Source organism: Hypanus sabinus, chromosome 2 (genome assembly GCF_030144855.1).
Source record: "Hypanus sabinus isolate sHypSab1 chromosome 2, sHypSab1.hap1, whole genome shotgun sequence".
In the NCBI taxonomy this organism is placed as follows: Eukaryota; Metazoa; Chordata; class Chondrichthyes; order Myliobatiformes; family Dasyatidae; genus Hypanus; species Hypanus sabinus.
Genome location: NC_082707.1, coordinates 13,024,167 through 13,042,286, shown reverse-complemented (window position 1 = coordinate 13,042,286; position 18,120 = coordinate 13,024,167). Strand labels below are relative to the sequence as shown.

Here is an 18,120-nt window from a genome sequence, read left to right as displayed (position 1 = left end):
TTTTCACAACTATTCAAGTCAAACGAACAGTTGGGTAGTTCTGTGTTTTCTTTGCTTCGACTACTAAATACCTGCATCACATTTATTATCCACAGAAACGTACATGAATCTGTAAAATTTTGGAAGCTGTTATCCGATGTACCACTGAGTCGAAACCATTTGAGAATTACTTCAGGCTTAAAATTTTGATAAGTATTTCTAACTTTCAGCAACATCATCTGATCAAGAAATTCCCGAAGCGTGTCATCTTAATTGACTTGAATAAGAAAATTAAATAAAAATGTTGCAATATTTAAGTTCCTCGAAGATCCAAATAGCACTGAGTAATAGAACGTGTTTGGCGTAAATTTGAGATTGGTACTGGTGGATAAGTTTCAATACCTAAAGCTTAAACAGGAAGTAACCATGAATAGAAATCACACATCACATTACCGTTTGGTCATACTCTGTTAAACTTGTTTGACGTAATCTGTTTATACAGTCTAATGTAAATTATTCACTATAGATTTTACGTATATTTGAATCACGTGAGTTCAATTCTTAAACAATGATTAAATTAACCTGTCGACGCAACAAAAATATTCGAATCTGCGTTCAATGTACGAGGATTGCACAGCCGATGAGGTTATGATGCAAGAAGCATTGGCAGTTAATGTGAAGTTCCTATCATCATCTGTTTCTTTGTATTAATCTCCGGTTTCAATAAGATGATATAGCATTTTGGCACAAAAATACAAACTAGCAGACCGAAGCTTGATGCCCAAATGGCGAACACTTCAACAGCCACGGTGTACTTTCCTGGAGAGCTCACATAGGCTGGAATGAAAGTTATCCAAACAGCAGAAAAGATCAGCATGCTGAAGGTGATGTACCTGGCGTCGTTGAAACTATCCGGCAGCTTCCGTGCAAGGAATGCAAGCACTAAACACACAATGGACAGCAAAGCAATGTAAACAGAGACAATGTAAAAGGCTGTCACTGAGCCCACGTTACATTCCAGAATAATGATGTCTCTATAATGGCTCATGTTTTTCTGGGGATAGGGAGGTGACAAACTTATCCAGACAATGCAAACTAAACCTTGCATAAAGGTAAGAAGGAAGACGCCCACTCGTTGCTGCACAGGTCCGAACCAATTCATTACACGGCTATTGGGTTGATTTGCTTTAAAGGCAATCACGACAAGTATGGTTTTCCCGAGGATGCAGGAAATGCAGAGAACGAACAGAATTCCGAAAGTTGTGCGGCGCAACATGCACGAGTAGCCGGATGGTTTTCCTATGAAGGTGAGTGAGCAAACGAAGCAAAGCAGCAAGGCGAAGAGAAGTAGAAAGCTTAGTTCAGAGTTATTAGCTTTTACCATGGCAGTTTTCCGATAGCGGTAGAAAATGGCAGCGATGAACAACGTAAAGAACACTCCTACTAGAGCAAGCGTCACTAATATAAACCCAAGACCTTCGCCAAATGAAAGAAACTCAGTCTTCTTGAGAACACATTGTGTTTTTGCCTGATTAGTCCAGTATTCTGATGGACACTTGATGCAATCCGTGGAATCTGGAAAAAAATTTATTTTATATGTAAATATGTGAGCACAGTACTGCGGAATTGAGAGACGTGGTTGTGCATCTTAGCACTTACCAGTGGCATTGCTGATCTCACCATCAGCACACCTTGCACAATTAAAGCAACATACTGGCTGCCCTTTCCGGCTGACCTTTCTTGTTCCAGGAAAGCATGGTTCTGAGCAAACAGCTCGTGGGATCTGAAGAAACAGAACACACCCTAAAAGCATTCATTGTATGCGTAAATAAAGCCGTTGAGCAAGCTGTGCAGCTAACAGAAATCCTTAAAATTAATATTGAGAAGGCAGAGTAAACTGACTGTCCAGCGAATGTCAAACTGAGATAATCTGGAAAAGTATTAGATGTGAGGTATATGATTTCATAAAAGGGGAATACTAGAATAGATACTTTGAGTCTTGAGAACAGAATGTGCATCCCATGACAGCAGAGCTTTTGAAGTTCGGCTTTCAAAATCAGGAATGATTCGCCTGGAATAAATGAGTAAGGAGCAGTATATGATCGCAGTTCAATACATTCTCACAGGAAGGTTTCATACATTGATCTTATAGTCCCACGAGAAAATGAGAATCAAAATGTCAGAAATGGGCCTTACATTGCATAAATCTAGGGCATTATCGGCAATAGAATATAATTGGTTCTATCTGCAATAGGACATATAATACAAATATAGACAACTAAAACAGAGTAGCACGCCCTTCGTGCGGAAGCATTAATCTTACTCATCCCGTCGAATTTCACCTGGATCATAGGTCTCCATAAAGCTGCCATTCATGTATAGTATCTCCTCAATTTTCACTCAAAAGTTGATATCAAACCCGCATCCACCAATTGCGCAGCAGGTCGTTCCACACCCGAACCACTATCTCTGCGCAGGAGGTTCCCCACGTGTTCACCTTAATCATTGCACATATCACCCTTACCCAAGACATCTAGTTGTAGTCTCACCCAAACTCATTGGAATAAGCCTGCTTTCATTTCTCCACTCTCTTCGCCTCATATGTTTTGTTTTTCTTTATATCTCTAGCAAATCTCCCTTCAGCCGTCTCCGTTCTAGTAAATAATGTCTGAAGCTTTTCAAATTTTCCCAAATACTCAGATTCTCAAGTCTGGTGAGCATCGTTGTAAATCTTCTTTTCACTCTTTTAAACCTATTCATTTCTTTACTGTGTGCAGATCATTAAAATGCACGCAATACTCAAAATTCGGACTCACCAACATTTTACACATTTTCAAAGTTGAATCTAACTCATGCACTAAATACTAAATTTATAAAGCCAATTGTGTCAAAAACTTTCTTTGTGACCCTATCTATGCGTGATTCCATGCTCAAGAAGCTATGGATCTATCTTCCCAGATTCCCAGATCTCCTTTCTAAAGGTTCATTTTATTGTCAAGGTATGCATGAATCATACAACTTTGATATTTGTCTACTCCTGGTACCTATTCAAAACAGATGTTAATGAAAAAAAATGTTAATGGCTGTTAATGAAAAACATGACGTCAACTACGCCCCGCCTCCTCAACAGCAATGAAATAAGTAAAGAAATTCCCCACTGCCTGCAGCAAAGCAGCCATATTCACAAGCAGAGGATCAACGATCCTCTGGCACAGAACAATCTCCGACACCTCAATCGCAGAAAATAACCGCGAGAGTAGCACCAAAACCCCAAATCTCTCTTACACACAAAAAATGAACAGATCACCCACCCGCCAATGGTGCACAAACAAGATAAAGCCGAAAATGTGAAGGAAACCAATGCACAGTCCAATAAACACATGAATCTCAGAAAGTGGGTATCAACTTTTCGCTGAAAACGAGGACAGCAGCGCTGTGAACTCTGAACTTTTGTAAATAATGATGCCCATCCCGGTCCTAACGCCGCGGACCGAGACCGAACGCGTCGATTTGCCTGCCGACTGTCTGGGCCCAAGCCATCGTACAGTGCTCCGCATTAACCACAATGTTATAACTTTCCTTGCCGCTTCGAGGCGAAATCATTCTTGACCCCTTCTCTGGTCTTTTCTACCAGTCGTTTTGTGTTTTTGCACCTCTTCTTCTGTCCCGTCTCTGATCTCCATGATGCAGACCCCCTTCTGGTTGCCCAACCAATGAACTTCCTAACATTACAGTTCGCCCCAACCTCCACAACTCTGAGTCACAGGTCCAGTCTAGTAGCCAGAGAATGGCCAAAGGGGTACTCAGCACTGGTTGTCTAACCTCTCTCCCGCCTTATTTTCACCCATTACCTGTGTCCTGCACCTTGCTTGTAACTACCTCCCTGCTGGTACTCTCTATCAACCTCCGAGCTTCCCTCATGATCCGTAGTTCATTCAGGTCCAGCTCCAACTCCTTAACATGGCATGTTAAAACTGCAGCTGGATCCGCATCTTGAATTATAGCATTCAGGTATTTCTGCCTTCCCACATCCCACAGGAGCAGCATTCTATCATCGTGTTTGACTTTTCCAACGGTTTATGTGTGTAAGATGAAAGAAAGAAAGATTAAACAACGAAAGATACCCTCCGTTAATGGACTACACATCACATCGGCGAAGCCTCAAAGAACAAAGGCCTCAACACCCCAACCTTACATTGACCTGTTCATACAATGGCCGCTAATTTCTCAAAACAAGCATCACATTATGCAGAATCCATTTTCTCCTTGAGAGCTGTAGGATGCATAAGAATCCGATTGCTCCTGATCTCTTTTGAAATGTCACGACTCTTCCAAGGATTTCATATATATCCCAGGCATGCAACTATTTTACATTTCGCTAACGTAGAAGAAGGCCATACTGCATTTCCGCTCGTGCTAGATTTTAACCGTGTCTTTGATTCAACGCAGGTGAAAACAGACATTTAGAATTTGCTAGAAACGTGAATGTTTCAAATATGTTGCATATGTATCACACAAAGAAGACAGGTGCACCCGAGACAGCCAAGTTTCGGATCCGGGGTAAAGTATCTGATGTAAGAACAAAAAGGTGCTGCTGACATCAGGTGAGGTCTTTGGAAGGTATTCTAAGGGACCCGATACTGTATATAAGTATTCGGATATACAGGCAATGGTTAGAGGTAGGCAACATCGATTTATGCCAGGCAGGCCATCTCTAGATATTTTCAGGAAGGTACTAGGAAATTTGATGAAGGCAAGACAGGGGAATGTTGTCTACAGGGACTTCAGCAAGGCAGATAACAAGGTCCACTTTAAGGGTTGGTGAAGATTCAGTTGTTCGGTATTAGAGAACGGTAGTAAATTATCATCACGGGAGAAGCGATAGAGTTGTAATAAATGATTGTGTCTATAAGCGGGTCGTCTGTGAATTGTGGTGTCCCATAGGGACCGGTGCTATTTTCTGAATGATTATAGTCTATTTCAACAATATGGAAGGTAATGAGGATCAGTAAACAGCGGATGAATTCTAGATTGATCCTGTAGTGGAAAGCAAGATAGACGGCCAAAGCTTGCTGCGGAATATGGAAGAGCTGCATAATTGGCGAAAAAATGGCAGATGTAATTTAATATAGGACCGGCTGGTGGTGTAGCTGCATCAGCATTGGATTTCAAAGCAGATGGTCTTGAGTTTAAACACAGCCGGGTCCCAAACTGGGCAGCAACATAGTCTGTGCAGAAGAAAATCCTGTCAAACTACTTCTGCATTTTGCCACGAAAACCCTATCAACCCTCAGGTTCATGAGTTCGCGAAGAATCGGACTTGATTTTCTGACTGACCAACATAACTTAATCGAGACAAGGGTGAGGTGTTACATTGTGGGAGTACAAACCACTGTAGGACTTACACGTGAGATGTAGGGTACTATGGAGTGAGATAGAGCAGTGGGATATGGAAATACAAATTCATAATTTGTTCCAAGTCGTCTCACAGATGGATAGGACCATAAACAGAAGGTGTGGCGCATTGGCCATAAATCTAATTACTGAGTATAGGAGTTGGGATGCTGTACTGAAGTCATAAACAACCAGTGACTTTTACTCTGGGATATTTTGTCAGATTTAGACAGCTACCACCAAGAGCGATGTAAGATTGAAAGATACAGAGAAAGCGAGGATGTTACCAGGACTTGAATTTTAGAGAACCATTGAATAGGGTAGTACTGTATGTTGCCTGTGATATTAATGGATTTGTGACTAAATTTGCCGATGTTTCAAGGACAGCGGGAGGAGCGAGCAGTGTTGAGGCAAGAGAGCCTGCATAGAGACTTAGATAGTTTAGGTGAATGGGCAAAGAAGTGGCAAATGAAATACGTTGGAAAGGGTTGGTCATGCACTTTGGTAGAAGAATCAAACGGGCAGTCTATTGTTTAGATGGGAAGAGAATTCAAAATGCAGAGATGCAAAGGAAGTTGGGTGTCCTTGTGCAGGATAACCTAAAGCTTAACCTCCAGTTTGAGTCGGCAGTGAAGAAAGCATTCATTTCTGGAGATAGAGAATGCACGAGCAGGAAGGTGATGTTGAAGTTCCATAAGGCAGTCGTGAGGACACACAGGGTACTGTGTGCAGTTTTGGGCTCCATATATTAGAAATGATATACTGACATTGGAGAGGGATCAGAGAAGTTATATGAGAATGATTCCAGGAATTAAAGGGTTACTGTATGTGGAACGACTGGCAGTTCTTGGGCTGTATTTCCTGGAGTTTAGTAGAATGAGAAGGGGTCTCATAGAAACATTCCAAATGTTAAAAGGCCTCAACAAATTAGATATGGCAAAGTTATTTCCCATGATAGGGGCTCCTTGGACAAGAGGGCACAGATTCAGATTGGAGGACTTTCATTTATGACAGAGATACGAAGAAATTACTTTCGTCAGAAGCTGGTTAATCTGTCGAATTTGTTGCTACGAGCGTCTGTGGAGGCCAGGTCATTGTGTACATTTAAGGCAGAGATATATAATTTCTTGATTGCTCAGGGTATCAAAGGGAAGGGGGAGAAAGAAGAGGTATGGGGATGACTGGAATAATTGAACCAGTTCATGATTCAATGACAGAGAGGTCTGGACGGGCCGAATGGCCTACTTCTGCTCCTATATCTTATGGTCTTAGGCTCTTATGTATTCTCTAGAAGGTGGAAGTGTGAGGGTAGGTTTGAAAGAGCTATACAAAATTGTGAAGGGGAGAAATAGGTTAAATTCGAGCAGGTTTTATTTCGCACTGGAAGGTGACTCTGGGACTAGTGATTATGAGGTAAGTGTGAAAGGTGAAAGGTTTAAGGAGAACATGAGTGGCATATTTTCACTCAGAAAATGGTGTGAGTGTGGCACATTCTCCCATCGGAATTGTTGAATGCAGGTTTGATTTCAAAATTTAAGATAATTTTGGAAATGTACATGAATGGGAGATGCGTAAAGATCTATGATCTGGTTGCTGGTCAATGAGATTAGGGGGCATAATAGTTCAGAACAAACCAGATAGTCCAATTGTTTTGTTCCTGTGTTGCACTGTTCTGTGCCCCTATGCCCCGATGACTCTACAAAGCCAAAATTGCGTTAAACAATAAAGTTTTCACGCTAGTAATTATTGCTGTGTGAATAGAAATAGAATGTAGATTCACTCTGGCACACTGCAACATAAGATCGCCCCCTATCATCTTTGCGCGTCCCACCATTCAGACTGCACATAGCCGAACTTCCCTGGCCTGAAATCCTATTTCTTACGATTTCTGCTTCATCCTCAAATCCTTCCAAACATATATATATATAACTACATCTTAAGAATAATCATTGATCTGGCCACCAACACATTCAGGGGTAGAGAATCCCAAATATTCACAAAAAGCTCAGAGAAGGAAAAGCTACACATCTCAGTTTGAAATGAAGAGCGTCTTACCGCGAGTCTATGCAAATATTCAACGATTTTCAACATCTATCGTCAGCATGTCAGCAATATGTGTTTCTACAATACAAATATAGAAGCATAGAAAGCCAACAGCACAATACAGGCTCTACGGCCCACAATGCTCTTCCAAATATGTACATACTGTAGAAAGTACCAAGGGTTACATATAGCTCTTTATTTTCTAAGCTCCAGGAGATTCTTAAAAGACGCTTCATCAGGACTGAAGAGGGAAGAGGAATGGACCCGATAAAGAAGGTGTGGGATGGAGGAAATGAGAAGACTGGTAGGTGCCAGGTGACAAAACAATAAAACGAAAGATCAGGGGTTGGGGGAGGGGAAACCTGGAGGGGATAAGCAGAAAAGAAGAAGAAAGAAAGTAAGCAGAAAGCACTATGTGTAGTAGAAAAAGGCAGAATCATGAGAAAGGTTATAGGTAGCTGGAGGAGGAGGCGGAGTGAAACTGGATTGGGAGGAGGGAGAGGGAGAGAATTACCTGAAGTTGGAAAAATCGATGTTCATGCCAAGGGGCTCGAGACTACCCAGACAGTATGTCATGTGTTGCTCCTCCAACCTGAGTTTGGCCTCATCATGGCAGTAGAGGAGCCATGTATGGACATATCTGAATGGGAATGTGAAGCAGAGTTGAAGTGGGTGGCAACCAGGAGATCCTATTTGTTGTGGCGGATGGAGCGGATGTTCTTGACGAAGCGGTCCACCAATCTGCGTCGGGTCTCGCTGATGTAGAGGAGGCCGCACCGGGAGCACCGGATGTAATAGTTGGCCCCAACAGACTCACAAGTGAAGTGTTGCCTCACCTGGAAGGTCTGTTTGGGGCCCTGATTGGTAGTAAGAGCGGAGGTGTAGAACAGGTGTAGCAGGGATAAGAACCAGGTGGGAGATCTGTGGGGAGGGATGTTTGAACCAGGCAGTTGCGGAGTGAAAGATCCCTGTGAAAAGCTCAGAGGGGTAGAGAGGGAAAGATGTGCTTAGTGGTGGGGTCCTCTTGAATATGGCGGAAGTTGCGGATGATAATATGCTGGATCTAGAGGCTGGTGGATTCGTATGTGAGATCAAGTGGTACACGGTCCCTGTTGCAGTAACGGGAACATGGGGTGAGGGCTGAAGTGCGGGGAATGCAGGAGATGCGGGTGAGGGTATCATTGATTACGGCAGAAGGGAAATCACGATCCTTAAAGAAAGAGGTCATTTGAGATGTCATGAAAGGGAAAGTTTCATTTTCAGGTTTCCACGAATGTTGCCCGACCTGCTGAGTTCCTCCAGCGTGTTGTACGTGTTGCTTTGACAAGAGCATCTGTAGTGTACATTGTGCCTTAAAACTCCCTGTCATATCCGACTCCACCACAGAGGCTGGCACGCCATTCCATGCACTAACTACGCCCTGCTTAAAAAAAAACTTACCCCTGACATTTTCTCTGTAACTACTTGCAAGCACCTTAAAACCGTGCAATCTCGTTTTTGCCATTTCAGCCTTGGGAAAATTCCTCCGACTATCCAAACGATCAATGCCTCTCATAATCTTATACACCTCTTTCAGATCACTTCTTACCCTCGGCCTCATCAAGGAGAAAAGCCCGAGTTCACTCAATCTATTTTCATAAAGCATGCTCCCTAATCCAAGCAACATCTTTGTAAATCTCCTCTGAACCCTTTCTATAGTTTCCTGTAGCGAGTTGTCCAGAACTGAGCATATTACTCCAAGTGGAGTCTGACTCGGGTCCCATGTAACTGGAACGTTACTTTTGAGCTCTTAAACTCAATCCCACGATTGGTGAAGGCTAATACACCGTATGCCTTCTTATCTTAGACATGCAAGTATTTTCCATTTCGCAAACACACACATATATATATATATATATATATATATATAGATAGTTAGATATAGATATGGGAAAGAGAAGCTCATACCCTATTTCCAGTCGTGCTAAACATGATTTCCTCGACATTCAGCGTTAGCTCCTGGCCTTGCGGAGCCGAACCATCATAATATCCGATATTTACAATGTCGACGCTGCCCTTGAAATTCATTCGTAAGTTAACGAAGTCGTATCTTGGCACCGGGTCACCATTTTCATCAAAATATAAGGTTTCTCCCGTCTTCACTGTGAAATTCACGGTGCGTAGGTAGTGTAGGAACTGGGTGGGTTGGTGTGAAGAGGTAAACAAAGAGTGACTATTGTTTAAACGGGATGTGCGGATTCAGTCCACGTAAATATAGACATATAAACTTCCCGTAGACGTAAATGATGGATAGGTGCTGCATTTGTACCATGTAAAGGTGTTTATATTTCACACTCTCGATGATTGGATCCGGCGGAAAAAAAAATAACAGTAAGTATGGCAAGTGGTCCTCAGTGGGTCACGTTGCACTTGTAGCTGGAATTGGAAGGACCATCCGTTTACCTCCACAGATGGTACCTGACCCGCGGGGTTCCTCCAGCAATATGTTCATCGGCATTGATATTGGTTACGGCTCGAAGTATAACGAGTAAACTTGTCAGGAGGGAAGAGGGTAACTAAGGAGATATTATACTTGCCGCGGATCATCTGTTAAAAATACTGAATTAAAATTTAGGAGTTGTACATCGAGGTTACAGACTGAAACGCATCCTGTAGGCATGCATGGAAGTGTAAATTAATAGGCGAACAGCCCTTTTCTGTTAGAATGTACCTCTTCACCACCAGCGAAGACACAGGAAAAGTTCCATGCGGGTTCACTGTCCGGAAAGGAGGAGATCTGTATCAGTACCCTCCCCAAATTTTATCCTTCAGCTAATATCTCTACAAACGATACAAGCACGAATCACACTGTTATTGGGAAATATTGCATCTCTATACATAGGCTGCTCTATTTGGCACTTACCAATAGACTGACGTGCTCTGCCTTTGGAAACATATACTGACAAAGAAAGGTTTTGTCGCCTCAAATAGAACTCGTTGGCAGACACAGAGTCCTCCGCAGTTGATTACACACACAGAAAAATCGAAAGATATAAGCTGCAAACTGCAAACGTACCTTTCCACACTGACATTGAGGTGCTGACTTTGTTAAAGGAAGTGAAGGCCTACCTGCCAAGGCTCGAAATTTGCAATATGCGCGCACGTTTTATTCTTGAAGGGTCCATTCCCTTCGACACAGGTTAACAGATCATGGAGTGCGTGAGCGATGGAGTAGACCGCCGTGTACACGTGGTATGAACTCCCATCCATTATTGCTGGAAGATAGTTACTTTCTGTTCCTTCCACCTGCTCCTTACCAGTGCACTGACGAAGGTGACTTGAATACTTCCCCGGGCTTGTGCTGTTTTCGACGTTCAAAGAGCAGGTGAATAAAGTTTCCCAAAATTCCCTTACCAAAATGTTACCAGGAAACTTGGAAGGATGGATGTTATGAAGGTAATCTCTAAGATCATCTATCTCTATCCTTCGGGTAGCCGGACCTATTGCTCCGTTAAGGTAAGTTCCTCTTTGTTTAGGCGGGAGAATGTTTTTTGTGATCCACGCCTCACTTCCAATCCATTGTATGCCGGTTACATTTTGCCGCCAAATCTCATTCAATAAAATTCGCATATCACCACTGTGGACAAAAGCCACTACCACTTTAGTAGACGCCTGTTTAATTACCTGTACAATTTTACTGATTTTTTCAGGCGGGTCGGTCCTGTAAAATGACTCAGAGTAGGCAATGCAAACCCCAAACTTTTCCACATGTTCCACAAATCCTTGCATTCCGAAATGTCCATAATCGGTGTTACTTCTAATGGTTCCAATCCAAGTCCAGCCAAAGGTTCTAACCAGTTTTGCAAGGAGTTTGGACTGGTATTGGTCACCGGGGATAGTTCTGAAAAACGTGGGATATTCTCTCTTATCACTGAGACAAGAGCAGGTGGAATAGTAACTAACCTGTAGAGAAAAGAAGATGATGAATACCTGGATCCGTTATTTACCATATGTGATTCTAATACCTATAGCGGTTCGTGTTAATTATTTTATGTTTGTACATAACTCTAATACTGAATACAAAACATGAAGAATAGACAAAATGCATACGTGAATTACTGACAAAATTTACAATGCACGGTACACTAGTTACTTATTGTTTAGCAATAATGCTCTCTTTAGACATCTCAGAGTTATTGCATTCAATTCTGGCGTTCTACCATAGAAACCAGATGAGGCTTCATAGGAGGTGCATAAGAGGTTTAATGGTTGTTGCTGGGATTATAGTATATGTGCTATAAGGAAAGTCTGGACCAATTTGGGTTGTTTTCCTTGGAGGGCTGAAACTGAGGAGAGACCTGATGGAAGTTTATGACAGGAATGGACATAACAGACTAACAATATCATCCCTCCTACTTTAAAATGTCTCATGCCAGATTGTGGACATTTAAGTTGAATCGGGCTATGCTTAAAGTAAATTTGACGGTCATTTTCTTTTTTATCCAGAGAATGGTTTTGCGTGCAGAATGCGCTGGTCAGGATTGTGCCATTTAAGAGACTCTTTAGTACACGAATGTGCATAAAATGGAGTGATCAAGACAATGTGGACAAAGGCACTAGCTTAGATATGCATTTAATTGACAATGTAATGAGTTCAGCAGAATATTATTGGGCCGAGTGGTCTGATTCTGAGCTGAACTCTGTGTGCTTTCTTCTAAAGCAACCAAATTTACGAAGGCTAAGCAGAACGTTTTCAAGAGTTTTGCCATGAATGGTGCACAACGTGAGGCCCTTCGTTGTTCGGGTCTGACAATGAATATTGCGTTTCGGCTGTCTCCACATTCCAAAAGCTAGTACGCAAACCAGAGCAGTAAGATATGGAGATCAAGCTGTTGCACTTGCAGTAGCTTCCCTCCAGGCCCACTACCCCTTCCACGCAGCTGATGAATCTAAGGGAACGCAGAAACATAGACAACCTACAGCACGATACAGGCCCTTCGGCGCACAGAGCTGCTCCGAACATGTCCTTAATCAGAAATTCATAACGATACCGACAGAGTCCGATGCCGTTTGACACGAGCGATTTCGCAGTAGTTGCCAGTTAATATTGAGGTCAAGATGGGACAGCCTGAGGGGTTCCATTTCCGGATTTGCCCTCGGGGCTTGCTCCGAAAGGCTTTTCAAGAGTGAGTATATCCGCAAGGCAGCGGAGCTTTGAGTTCAGAATTTTGCTTCTCATAAATGAGCTGCTACATACGGCTAACGAGCTGTATCTGTCCGATCCGTCTGGTTTGAAGTCTCCAGTAACACTAGTTTGCCCTATCTCCTGTAGAAACGGTTGCGCCGAGACCAGTTGCTAAGCCATACGTTAAGGTATGTAGCTGGACATGCTTGCTGGAGGTTATCTGAGACACGGATGCAGTTAATGGGTGGTGTGAGCTTAAACCCATTACCTCCCCGGCGGTAACCATCGAAACGAACCTCTGCTGACAATCCATAATATAAAATAGAACTGCCAGTGAATCTCAACGACGACAAAAATTCAATATATCAAATACATATTTTTATTGTGTTAGTACCTTAAATTAAGACCTGTCTCTATTTCAACTAGTCCTGACAAGAGACCCTATGCTTTTGTCCTTGCTAACGAGAAGATGGTACCGCCATAATAAAAATGCATTCAAATATTTGACACATTACCAGTGGAATCCCAAATGATCCTATTGTCCTTGCGATTACGATGGAGCTTGTAGAAATATCGCATCCAACAATGGCAACGACGTTGGAGGAGCCTCTGCATTCAAGGTATTCAATTGATTCTTCTTCTCCATTCATCAAAGCGAGCGCTGCATTCGAGGCGATCGCGGAGGACGAGCAGTCGTCGTGGATCTGATACCCAAGAGTGATTCCCGGTAGGAGATTCTCATTCTGGTTTATTTCGTCAATGGCAAAAATCATTGTCTGCACCAGTCGGAATTTTTCAAATTCAAAACTGTGGGATAAACGTAAGATGAGGCAATAAAACTTTTTAGGTTCACAGTTCAACAAGGTGCTACGACAAAATTTAAAATATAAGCGTTCTCGTGTGTCGATGAAGGACGCACACCACACTGATCTCGGCACGGGACGCACACTGCTTATTTATCATTTCGTCACCTACGGGCGTTAAATATCGGGCATGCCTCATTTCACAGTAAACAGGAGTCAACGCACCCCACAAGAAAGGGCTCAACCATATTTCTGGTCACAGTCGACCTCACAGGAAATTAAATAACTAGGTCAAATGCTATGAAGCTTCCTTCGGTGGTTTTATTTTCTGGTGGCGCTGATTGGAATTCACATCCAACCAAACTATGGTATTTAAAAGCATGAGTGTGCAGACACATATTATCTCTAACTTTGCAATCTGCCGTAATTTCCCGCGATAGTTCTGAAATTAGATCTCCCTGATTTTACTTCGATATAAATACACATGGACATTTACACTTCAGAACAGAAAGATGATCAAGTGGAACAGAAATACGACATTGTGCCGAACGAATTATAATGCTTATATGTCAAATTAACCCAATCCTCTGAACCTACACAATGTCTCCATTCTCACCCCGCCGCCACTATGTACCTAACTCTGAAGAAACTAAAGAATTTGGTTGTAGGTTGTCAACGGATTACGAAAAGAATTTACACCCGTGACCTGTTCGTCAAACGAGATCAAAAATGCATCGGTGAGCCAAGTTCTCAGATGGTAGGCGATTACGCCAAAAATGGAGCAGCAAATAAATACTAATAGCAAAGGTACACGAAAATATTTGATGATCATTTGCAGTCGATTTCAAAGATGTTTCCAGTGGGTATCAGCGAATTATACGAAAAGGACTGCAGACGAATAGTCGGATTACAAGAGGTAAACTCACCTTTTGCATCTCGTGCTCTTCGGGGTAAATGTATATGTATGGAAGTCGTGAATCTGATCCAAGTGAATGGAGAATATCCCGCCCAGGATGATATCACCATCCTTGGCTAAATGAGGCAAACTCTCTTTCGTTCGACGATTGCAGAGGATTCCGTGTGTTTCTGGCGTAGCGGTGAGGAATACAACAAGCAGAAACGGAGACATTGCTCTCTTGCAGAGATGTGTCACGGTCCTTAGAAAATCCTGGATTTATATTGACTCCAAGAAGATCTGCAGATGTTCCACAGCGGCTTAAAAGTGCAGCCACTGTTGTAATATTTCAGGTCTCCGGTGATGCCACGGTGCATGAGGGAGACAAGTATTAATATAAGCACATCTAACACCTTGGGAATTTAACAGAAATATTAAATTGCATCTATTGGAAGTCGGGAATTTGCACTCCCATCAGAGGGTAAAGACTTTCAAATGAAATAAGAAGGAACTCCAGAGAATGTGAATGTTCCGTGCTGTTAATAACTGATTCCAGGTATATAATTCAGAGATTCTTACCTGGTCCCGTGATGACTAACTGTAATCAATTCTAATTTAAGTAACAACTGCAGAAAACAACGATAGCTGTAGACATCACTGCCCACGAATGCAATGCAAAAGGCTACACCGAGCGATGGATAGAGCTCAGTCAATCACAGTAAAACCCTATCCTCCATTGAACACATCTATGTCTTATACGGGTATATGACAGCGCTATCTGAATGACCCCATCACCCAGGATATCTCCTCTTTACAGGCACACGCTAGACAACTATTCGGTCCCATGCTACCAGGTTCACGAACATTTATTACCTCACAACAATCAGGCTCCGAAACCACCGAGGCAAACTTCATGAATCTCTACTCTGAACATATTCTAAGACATACACTTGCAGGACAAAGGCACGGAGATTGAGTTGGGATGCTTACGCGGACTTGAACGTTGAACAGCAAACAGGAGGGATCTTGACAAGAGCCTTGACCCAGCGAGACGGACTTCCATAAGTAAATCTTGAAATTGGAGTAAAACTTAGAACATACGGTCCTAAGCGGCCGGGAGAAGTCAATTGCTACACAGTAAAAAACAACGATCTGGCGACTAGTGGCTGAAACCGCAGTGTTTGTTATGCTGCTGGTCTTGCTACAAACCAGGTGTATCGTCATCAAAGAGAATTAGAAGCAAATGGGACATTAACTGTCAAAGAAAAATAAGAGAAAGTTAGAGAATTAACGATGGAGACTTTGACAGAGGGATCTTGCTTCAGTAATAGGATTTTGGCGTCTGATGAATTTCCACAAGACAACCATCTGAAAGAATGGACTATATCAGACAATAATGAAGTGTTGAGGAATTAGAGTGGTGGTCGGATACTGAGCACGAACGAAGGCACGGAGACAGCAACACCACTGTTATGATTGTGTTAACGTGTTGACCCACAGGACTGTGCTTTCGCCCTACCTATACCGACAAGTAAATTTTATCGCTTTAACTTACAAAAGCACATGATTTCACAAACTATCTACCTGTGCGTACCCAACTAGATTGCCCGACCCTACATAATGAGTCAGTGAAGAGAAAACGTATTGGCCGGAAAGGAGTCTACGCTGGCCAGGCGTTCCTCATGGCCCCGATCTCCACGTGTCCATGGGGACCTCCCTATCCCCGGAGGTTGGTGTCTGGTTGCTGGAGAGTTATCGACCCTGCGTACTTAAAGCTCCAGAGTCTTAACCTGTCCTTCATCCACTGAACTGTGGGATCTCCATCCCATTGGCTCAAGGTCAGTTGACCTGCAGATTACTTTTTTTAGGCCTGATATTTTACATAACAAATAGCTACTTCTCCGAGAATGTTCTCAGGTTTATCATATTTTTACTCGAAGCTTCCTGTGTCCACATTCAGTTGCACTTATTAGGTTATCCAGCGCAAGGATCAGTTCGGTGTCCATAAAGGTGGTGGGGGGGGGGGAGGGGGCGGGCAAAGAGATCTTGTTTGCCCGCTTCCTCTGTCCATGACTAGACTTTAGTTTCTTCTGGCCAAAATCTCCCTCCTGTTAATTACGCTATTTATCATTATTCTCCTCCTGTCATTCAGTTGACTGTCTACAGGACTGCCATGGAACACCAGAAGGTCTGCAACGCGTACATCCTGTACATAATATTAACATTCACTAACTGAATTCATCCATCGAATACTGACAATCGTCTCCGCTATTTCGTGGATGTACTCTCCTCGATTTTTCCATTATGTCAGCCTTCCATCTGCTCGGTTGATTTACAATTAACTGAGTTCACAAAATTAGTATTACAGCTTCACGTGATACTTTTATTACCCATTCGTCCCTTATTCCAAATCTTACTCTAGAAGCCTTGGTCACTCAATATTTCATTTGCCTTAACATGTGTTTTAATTACTTTAGTGCTTTTACTCCATCAATATAATTAATTTTTTGTTCATTGAATGTTTTTCAAGGAATGAAATCATTCCTTCCACGTTTGTCTGTTGGACTGACTCTGGAACAAGACTGATTATGGCGCCATTCATGGTTAATGTCATCGCAACACAACACATTATTCTCTTCATGTTGAGTTACACGTGTAACACACAAGGGTAATATCTGCTCTTACTTACAAATTAAATCTTAAATTATTTTATGTTCATATTTTTTTGTTTTTCTAGACAATCCAATCCGGAATCACAATTCTTTTTGGAGTCAAGGCGTCTATTTTTCCTCAACCAATTTCGTTTTGGGATAGGCGAGACAAACACTGACTTATTTGAGTAAGTATGAGGACAAGTCAGGAACAGGAAGGGAGCAGTTACTCTATGGGGAGTGTTATGAAGATACCACAGCTCTGAGGGGCCGAAGGAGCGGGAGCAGCCCCCTCCTTCCGGAGAATCGTAAGAGCACCCGTTGAAAGGGGGGGGGGGTCAGTAGACCCAGTCGGAGAGAGAGAGAGATACGTGTCAAGTTGCAGGTACCACCAGCGACACAGAGTAAAGGCAACAGCGAATATTGTCTCATTGAGACCACGTGTAAAGCCCTCGGGCAAAATGGGCTGGTTGAGAGAGAGATTGCATCATCCCAACCTGATTGACACCTGCGACCCCGTGAGGAAGTATAAAGGAGAGTCTCAGGGGGACAGCCCCTCAGACGCACCAAGAAGACACTAGAGTGTCCCGCAGCAGCGGGAAGCCATTCGGAAGGAAGCCACATGCGTTAGATTCCGGGATTGGAATTTGTGGCTGGGATCACAGGAAACCGCGTTTAACTGATATCGGGGAGAGGAAGCCAACTCTCCCCCGATTTTTCACGGAAGATTCATCGAGACTCGGCAAGTCCTTTCTCTTCTAACCCCCCCACAATCTCTCTCTCTCTCTCTCGGGCGCCCCACGAAAAACCCAGCGTTTTTCAACGGACTGAGGCCGGCAGGCTTTCAGAGTGACTTTTATATCTCCAACGGACAATTTATTAACCCCTAGACATCAACAGAGCTCATTCAAGAATGATGATTATTAATATACCCGCGCTTTAGATTGAGTATTGACAATGTGACTTACCTGAATGTATGTATTAACCCTACCTTTGTGTCCCTTTACAAATAAAACATTTGAAAATAGTGACACCAGACTTCAACAGACCTCTATCTTTGCTGGTAAGTTATCCAGTTATGGGATACATAACAGGAGTAATTTATAGGCCCCCTGGTAGCAGCAGGGATACCGAGGAGGAGATTGGGAGCCAGATTTTGGAAAGGTGCAAAATTAACAGGGTTGTTATCAT

General features: G+C 42.8%; 1 protein-coding gene across 1 annotated transcript; it reads right to left on the bottom strand.

Moving 5' to 3' along the window:
- Positions 1-649: 649 nt before the first annotated feature.
- On the bottom strand, positions 650-14,512 carry LOC132403077 (extracellular calcium-sensing receptor-like). The gene is made up of 5 exons (XM_059986346.1): positions 14,310-14,512; positions 13,096-13,387; positions 11,080-11,358; positions 1,639-1,762; positions 650-1,554 (listed from the first exon to the last, which is right to left on the bottom strand). The coding sequence occupies exons 1-5, from the start codon at positions 14,510-14,512 to the stop codon at positions 650-652; spliced, it is 1,803 nt and encodes a 600-aa protein (XP_059842329.1).
- Positions 14,513-18,120: the final 3,608 nt, after the last annotated feature.

Excerpts from the sequence above, each read along its gene's own strand:
- LOC132403077 (XM_059986346.1), bottom strand. The coding sequence starts at position 14,512 with ATGTCTCCGTTTCTGCTTGTTGTATTCCTCACCGCTACGCCAGAAACA. Across the intron at positions 1,763-11,079 it reads AAATCAGTAAAATTGTACAG|ATCCCACGAGCTGTTTGCTC; the intron begins GTAATTAAACAG and ends CTGTTTCTTCAG. Across the intron at positions 1,555-1,638 it reads TGAGATCAGCAATGCCACTG|ATTCCACGGATTGCATCAAG; the intron begins GTAAGTGCTAAG and ends ATTTTTTTCCAG.